At 45.6% G+C, this 8,552-nt stretch overlaps 1 protein-coding gene across 1 annotated transcript; it reads left to right on the forward strand.

Moving 5' to 3' along the window:
- The first annotated feature begins 3,396 nt into the window (after positions 1-3,396).
- LOC125540513 (oligopeptide transporter 4-like) lies at positions 3,397-8,211 on the forward strand. The gene is made up of 6 exons (XM_048704126.1): positions 3,397-4,025; positions 4,109-4,206; positions 6,098-6,676; positions 6,775-7,027; positions 7,116-7,298; positions 7,390-8,211. The coding sequence occupies exons 1-6, from the start codon at positions 3,531-3,533 to the stop codon at positions 8,011-8,013; spliced, it is 2,232 nt and encodes a 743-aa protein (XP_048560083.1). The 5' UTR covers positions 3,397-3,530; the 3' UTR covers positions 8,014-8,211.
- The last annotated feature ends 341 nt before the right edge of the window (positions 8,212-8,552 follow it).

Raw genomic sequence — 8,552 nt, forward strand, 5'->3', positions numbered from 1 at the left:
CTAGTCGTTGAGTTTCGGTGAAATTAGATGGCTCTTCACGATGGTCCTTGTCACTGGGGGTGTGGTGGTGTGGCTGCGGTGGCCTCGGCAGCTTCTGACGACCTTCCTTGCTAGGACACCTCCCTGTCAAGGGGTGCGTTTGGGGTGGAAGGATGGACAGTCTTGGATGTCAGGAGACGGCCTTGGTGTTGGGAGCTGTGGTGCTCTTGGGCGATGCTCTTGGCTCGGGTGTGAGTTAGTTTCCATGGTCGTCTCGACAGCGTGGTGGCTAGTGTGCGATGTTCGATGACGGTGGTGCAACAGTGGCTGTAAGCCGTCTTGAAGGTGAAGAGTTCCGATCGTGGTCAAAACTCGCTCTAGTTCTGCAAGACCGACAATGCCGACACTTATGGGATCATCCCATCTCAGGCATTGTCGTGGTTCTTCGTTGTCCACTGTGCGACTCCGCCGTAAACGCTAATCCTGTGATCGGGCGGTGGCGGCACTCAGGTGTTGTCTGCTTCTTGAAGGCGCCTTCTTGGAGTCCATGATCCATCGTGCTTCAGCATCCATTGTATCTTGCTCTAGGTACGTGTGGTGTGGTCAAGTTGTATGATGGTTGTTGCTTTACATATAAAAGGGGCACGAGCCCTTTTTGAAAGAAAGACACAAACTACAGCTGCGGTTCTAGCTGGGAGAACACACACACACACATACACTAGGTAAGTTCACTCGTAGTAGTACTTTCCTTTGAAGCATGAATGCATTATTTACAGCGATGGGTGTGATTTCTTTACATAGGATCTTGAACCGACTTGGACCTAAAATTGACTATACAAATAGTGCTAGTACGTAAGTGTGAAAATGGACTTTCTTCAGCCCAAAATGATTTACAACGATGGATCATGTATGAAGTCGTAGAGGAGATCGATGTGCTTGCTGCAGTCATGAAGTACCTGATTCTTGCATACTGAGATGGGAGATTTGTTTTCTATGTAGAGGATCATGGGGCAGTGTCTCGATTTAGTAGCTTCCAGAGAAGGCGAGCTAGCAAGATCCCATGGCACAGCTGCAATGTACTCTGCTTCACATGATGAGGTGGCAACAACATTCTGCTTCAGTGACTGGCAGCTGTTGGACTACTCCTGAGGAGAAAGATCATGCCTGAGGTGCTTTTCCTGGAGTCCACGTCGCCGGTGTGGTCGGAATCGCTGTAGCCGTCTATGGACTCGTCGTCGCTACTATTGAAAATATGCCCTAGAGGCAATAATAAACATGTTATTATCATATTTCCTTGTTCCTGATAAATGATTATTTTCCATGTTATAATTTTATTGATCAAAAAATTAAATACACGTGTGGATACATAAACAACACCGTATCCCTAGTGAGTCTCTACTAGACTAGCTTGTTGATTAAAGATGGTTAAGGTCACTGGCGGAGCTAGGATTGGAGCAAGCCCCGGGCTCCATTTTTTATGGCCGCGAGAGAAAGGCTTACCGTCCATATGGCCTTTAGCTATCCTAAAAGACACCCATCCAAAATATGGCTCAATTGCATGAAATATTTAGAATTTAAACTCTTTGCTTAACGATACAACAAAATACATAAAAATATGACAAAACTACAAAGAACAGTACATGATAAAAGATTACCAAATCAATGGTTTGCTTAATCAGTACCTTGCATAACCACTTATCAACGATGGAAGAAGAGCTAGTACCTTCGAAACATCAAAAGCAAAAATTCATAAATGTAAATGCCCTCTGCAAGACCTATATGATTAAAAGTGATATGAAATATCATCATCATCATCATCATCATCATCATCATCATCATCAATACTTGCAAATACAACACGCCCAATATAGCAAACCATCCTATAATTCAGCAATCGGTGCCCATCAGTGAAACACATCTTTTCATCGTCTTTTTCTACAATATGAAATAAAATGAGCAATTACATCAATTTAAGTTCAATAATACCCTAGATATATGACTGGATACATACATACACACACATTATTCAATTAAATTTCAAATTGGATCAGTTGATACATTGATACAAGTAGAACAAGGTAAAAGTGTAAATCAGCAGGGCCAGGAAACAAGAAAAATATCAAAGAAAAATACATGGCCCTATAGCTGGCAATGAAGCAGCCAGCAAGTGATGGCGCGCCACACAAGGTCGCGGGCGCACGATGCATAGGAGGAGGGCGGCGTCCGGGAGCCGGGGAAAATTGGGGGCGGGCGGAGGCTGTTGATGGATGACGCCATGGCAGCAGACAGTGGCGCGAGCACTGGAGATTGATCGTGCCGTCCTGCGTGTGTGCGACTCGGCGGCGGCTGCGCTGGCACTGCGTCTCCTGTGCCTCGAGTTCGTTTTGGGTTTTTTGTTTTTTGAGAAAAAGTTCAATCGTGGGGTGGAGCACTGTGTCTCCTGCATGTTGTGCATGTGTCCGTTTCCACTAAGACAACCCAAGACTTTGGGCCTCATTCCCTTTGCTACCCTGCATCCCTGGCTTGCAAAAGTACACACATAATAATAGCCTGTTAGGTTTTCCATGCGCCCTGGGTGCCCGAGGCCCAACTTTGCCCCTAGTTAAGGTTTACTAACCATAGATATGAGTTGTTATTTGATAACGAGATCATATCATTAGAAGAATGATGTGATGGACAGACCCAATCATAAGCTTAGCATCTGATCATATCACTAAGTTCAATTTGACGTTGCTTTCGTAATATCAAAGTATCTGTTCTTAGACTATGAGATCATACCACTTTCTGATACCGGAGGAATACTATGTGGGATATCAAACGTCACTCCGTAACTGGATGATCATAAAGGTGCTTTTCAGGTATCTCCGAAGGTATTTGTTGGTTGCATGGATTGAGACGGTGATTTCTCACTCCGTGTGACCGAGAGATATCTGTAGGTCCTCTAGATAATACAACATCACAAGAAGCATGCAAGCATGTGATTAATGAATTTAGTCATGGGGAACTTGTATTACGGAACAAGTAAAAAGGCTTGCCAGTAAAGAGATTGAACTAGGTATGGCGATACCGACGATGGAATCTTGGACAAGTAACATATCGTCGGACAAAGTAAATTGCCTATGGGATTAACTGAATCATTAACATCATGGTTCAATTGATAAAGATCTTCATTAAATACGTGGGAGTCAATATGAGCATTCAGGTCAGCTATCCGGTTGTCTAGATAGGGATTGCTGGGGTGGGGTTGCTGGTGTATCTTTTGCTTCATTTAGACGTCCGCCCACTCGAAAGTTTTCTAAAAAATAATACTCTCACTGTTCACGTTTACAAGTCCTTTCAGTCAACTGATATTGAGTTGTTCTACATGTTATCTAAAATATCTACAACACCTTATAAAAATGAACAAAAGGAGTAGTAGTTGGACACCACTCTCCATTATGTCAGTATTGAGACTGAACAAGATTCACGCACAAACATAAGACAGCAAGATTCAACGCCCATATATACACGCACGCGCGCGCCAGACCTCTCCGGTACAGACTAGTCAGTCAATGGGTGAGATGGCGGTGGATGAGCACGGCAAGGAGCCGGAGGAGGAGACGTCCCCGATCGAGGAGGTGCGGCTGACGGTCCCCCGCGGCGACGACCCGACGCTGCCGGTGTGGACGTTCCGGATGTGGAGCATGGGGCTCTTGTCCTGCGCGCTCATGAGCTTCCTCAACCAGTTCTTCTCCTACCGGACGGAGCCTCTCATCGTCACCCAGATCACCGTGCAGGTGGCGTCGCTGCCCATGGGCCACTTCCTGGCCCGCGTGCTGCCGCGCCGGATGTTCCGGGCGCCGGCGATGCTCGGCGGCGGGGAGTGGACCCTCAACCCGGGGCCCTTCAACATGAAGGAGCACGTGCTCATCTCCATCTTCGCCAATGCCGGCTACGCCTTCGGCAACGGCCATGCGTACGCCGTCGGGATTGTCGACATCATCCGTGCCTTCTACGGCCGCTCCATCTCCTTCCTCGCCGCCTGGCTCCTTATCACTACCACCCAGGTATACGTACTACTCTCATTCACGCCCGGACTGGATTTCTTTCTTGTTTCGTGTGGCATCCAAAATAAACCAAATCGATCCAGGTGCTTGGGTACGGGTGGGCCGGGCTGATGCGCAAGTATGTGGTGGAGCCGGCGCACATGTGGTGGCCGGGTACGCTCGTCCAGGTTTCGCTCTTCCGGTGAGCACCGCACTGCCCACTATACTCCTCTGTCCTTCCCTTGGACTGGTTGCTTTCTAGCGTTGTTAAATTTTGGTTGGATTGCTACTATATTTGTCATTCCGGTGACCAGCGAACAAAGTGTTGCGATCATAAAATTTCCCTACTGCAATTTCCATGTTTCCTTCGTTCTGATTTTTTCTTTCTTTTTAGCCCATCACACCAAAGCGTATTTCGTTATGATTTTTTCTCAGAAATGTAGGGGCCCTTTCTTCATGTGCATTTATTTTAAGAATTTTGTTAACATCAAAATGATATTTTTGTTTTTTTTTCAAAACCCGAGCTGACGGGAGCAAGAAATCCACTCTCCTTTGATAGGGGTTATCTATGCCGACTGATTGCGGTGCTCTGGAAAACTAGTATAGTAGGTTATGGGCTTATTTGATTCCAAAGGGCAAAAATAGGAAGAAATGATCGTAGCGCCACACCCTCAGTTTTTACCCTCAGATTCTCAGAGGGTCTCTTTGATTCAAAAGATTTCCAAGGAATTTTTGAGAAATGTAATTCTTACCAATTTTCTTAAATTAGTTGTTTGATTTGTCTGCTTGTAACACATAGCAATTTTTCCTTAGGATTGATTCATTTGTACTAGATTTATAGAAAATTTTCCGACCTCATTAGAAGAATCCTACGTTTTTCTTTCTCCGCACAATTAAACAAGCTTTTAATAGTTTAATATGTATTAAAGATGATGTACCAGTCTAATTTTAGGGTTTTCAAATTTTGAGAATCATTTGAATCAAATAGGCCATAATGAAAATGTCGATGGATGTTGAACTTTGATTTTCAGATGATTGCATGACAGATACAGTTAGGACTTTGGGGGCATTTAGATTCCGTCGAGTACGTCCACTGAGATGAGACGGATGGTGATGTTTGGATGCATCCATCCGGACAGAGGAATCGCTCTTGCGTTGCATTCAGATTCAGACGGAAAATTGGCGATATGCGACGGGCGTGATGTGAACGGGTGTTCAAAATTTTTTTTTTGAAACAGAGATAGTAGTAAATGTGATATGCCATTGAATCTTGTTTTGTTTGTGAATCATGTGAATCAAAGAAGCCATCTAGAAAAGGTTGATCGATGTCCATCTTTCATTTAGATTATTCGAGCGATTACATGACAGGTACGATGAATATATATACTAGTCAGGCCCTACGCGTCATTTCACCTTTCTAGACAGTTTGGACTTGGGAGCACATTTAGATTCTGTCGAGTACGTCCACTAAGATGGGACGGACGGCGACATTTGGATGCATGGTTGTGTTTTGTCCTCCTCAAGCGTGGACAAATAAAAGTCGCTCTTGCACTGCATCCAGATTCACAAGTTGTGACGGAAAATTGGCGGTACGTGGCGGGCGTGATGTGAATGCATGGCTAGTCGGCTGCGACACATAGCTTGCATCACATAGTTTTAATGGAGAGGGAGAGGGGGACCGCACGCGCTTGAAATTTGTGTCCAACTAGATGGATGGATTAGTATTGTATTCCCGTGGTCCAGGTTCACAAAAGACGTGATCCTGCCATGACGACTACTACCTCACATAACGAAATATAAGACGTTTTTGCACTTCAATTTAAACTACAAAATTGTCTTATTATTTAGTAATGAAAGGTATAGTTAGTAACAATCAATTGTTATCCCGTAAAACAGCAGACACAAAACAACCTGTAAAAATAAAATAAAATTGTCAATCATATCGGTCGTCTTCTTCCTTCGCTTGCTCGCCTCTCGTCTGAAGTGATGAATCAATTCTTTTACATGTCAACCATTCGAATCCATAAAATTATGAAACTTCTTCTGTACTACTAGGGCACCCTTATGTATGTATGTATGTATGTACGTACCAGGGCACTGCACGAGAAGGAGGAATCTCCCAAGGACTCATGGCAGATCTCCCGCTCCAAGTTCTTCCTGGTGGCGCTCATCTGCAGCTTCGCGTGGTACGTCGTCCCGGGCTACCTCTTCCCGACGCTGACCTCCATCTCATGGGTGTGCTGGGTCTTCTCAAAGTCTGTGACGGCGCAGCAGCTCGGCTCGGGCTTGAAGGGACTGGGCCTTGGAGCTTTCACACTTGACTGGTCGGCCGTCTCCTCCTTCCTCTTCAGCCCGCTCATATCGCCATTCTTCGCCACTGCCAACATCTTCGTTGGCTATTTCTTATTCCTTTACGTTTTTGTGCCCACGGCGTATTGGGGAATGAACCTCTACAATGCCAAGACGTTCCCCATATTCTCCTCACACCTCTTCATGTCTAATGGATCCGCCTATCAAATCACTGACATTGTGAACCAGAAGTTCCAACTTGATACGGATGCATACGCAAAGCTCGGAAGGATAAACCTCAGCACCTTTTTTGCACTCGCTTATGGGCTCAACTTTGCCACCATCGCCTCAACCATCACACACGTCGGCATCTTCTACGGAAAGTAAGGACTATTCTCAACTCTGTAAGCTATGAATACATGTGGTTCTGAGCTGAAAATGCAAAATTGACATCTGCATGCAATGTGACACCAATGTACAGAGAGATCTACCACCGGTTCCGTGCTTCACAGACGGAGGTGCCTGACATCCACACAAAGCTGATGAGGAAGTACGACGACATACCAGCGTGGTGGTTCTATTCGCTCATGGTATTGTCGATGACAGTGTCCCTCATCCTCTGCACCGCCCTCAAGGACCAGGTTCAGCTCCCATGGTGGGGCCTCCTCTTCGCCTGTGGCATGGCCTTCGTCTTCACACTCCCCATAAGCATCATTACTGCAACCACTAACCAGGCAAGAATATTTTAGAATTTTAACATTTCTCCTTTTTCATGATTTCTGCAAGAAAAACTGACAAAATCCTTAAATTATGGATGTGCAGACTCCTGGTCTGAATGTCATCACCGAATATGCTATGGGTTTAATAATGCCTGGATACCCAGTAGCCAATGTGTGCTTCAAGGTGTACGGCTACATGAGCATGTTGCAGGCAGTTGCCTTCCTTTCAGATTTCAAGCTCGGACACTACATGAAGATACCTCCAAGATCAATGTTCATTGTTCAGGTAATTAAACCACCAAATCTGCTCCCGTTGTAAGCGAATGAGTGATATGCAAGGAAATAAATTTACTGACATTCGCTCACTATTTATCCAGTTTGCCGGTACACTAGTGGCCGGGACTGTCAACCTCAGCACGGCATGGTGGCTACTTGGCTCCGTCGAGAACATCTGCCAGGACCAATTGCTGTCACCAGACAGCCCATGGACGTGCCCCGGTGACCGTGTCTTCTTTGATGCATCGGTTATCTGGGGCCTTGTTGGCCCGAAGCGCATTTTCGGCACACATGGTAACTATGAAGCTGTCAACTGGTTCTTCCTCATTGGCGCAGCAGGCCCTGTCATCGTGTACATCTTCCACAGGATATTCCCCAGCCATAAGTGGATACTCATGATAAACCTGCCAGTGCTCATCGGCGCTACAGCCCAGATGCCAGCAGCAACAGCCATGAACTACAACTCGTGGCTGCTCATAGGCACCATCTTCAACTTCTTTGTGTTCCGGTATAGGAAGATGTGGTGGCAGAGGTACAACTACATCCTCTCTGCTGCACTTGACGCAGGTGTCGCGTTCATGGCGGTGCTGCTGTACTTCACACTTACCATGGAGAACCGGACCGTCGACTGGTGGGGCACAGGCGGTGAGCACTGCCCTCTAGCCTCATGCCCAACTGCAAAAGGGGTAGACTTGGGCCCGGATAGTGTGTGCCCTGTGTTCTAAGCTAAATCTCTTTCATCCTCAAGGTACAGGTACAACTACAAGATTAGTCATGATCCATTCCAGTTGTGTTAGCGCCATATTATGATCATAAATTTGTATTGTACTGTCCACCAAAAGAAATATCCATATGTGTAAACTGTAAAGGTTGTATCAGCCACACAAATTAAAGAGAAAAGACAAAGACTATCTCAGCATGCAGCAATGGTGCGATAATCAGTTATTTAGGCAACACAAAATGCATGCTAGTTCTGGAATCCTATAAACTTTGACACTTGCTGCAAAAACACCTTGTAGAGCAGTATTGAACATCTCAATTGAATTGGAGAGTAATGACACAAAGAGCTGTTCATCAACAGCATTCAGTGATAGCAAAGTCAAAAGGTAGAATTTGAAGTCATGCGGAGAATTTTTATTTGTTATGGTCCTGTAATATCTGTATGGTTTTGAGCTACCCGCGGCGAGGTTAGGACTTTGCTACGTACTTCCTCTCTAAGGGAGGTGGACGATACTGAGGCGGTCCTGGCTGTTGAGCAGCTACC

The sequence above is a fragment of the Triticum urartu genome, chromosome 2 (genome assembly GCF_003073215.2).
Source record: "Triticum urartu cultivar G1812 chromosome 2, Tu2.1, whole genome shotgun sequence".
Classification (NCBI taxonomy): domain Eukaryota; kingdom Viridiplantae; phylum Streptophyta; class Magnoliopsida; order Poales; family Poaceae; genus Triticum; species Triticum urartu.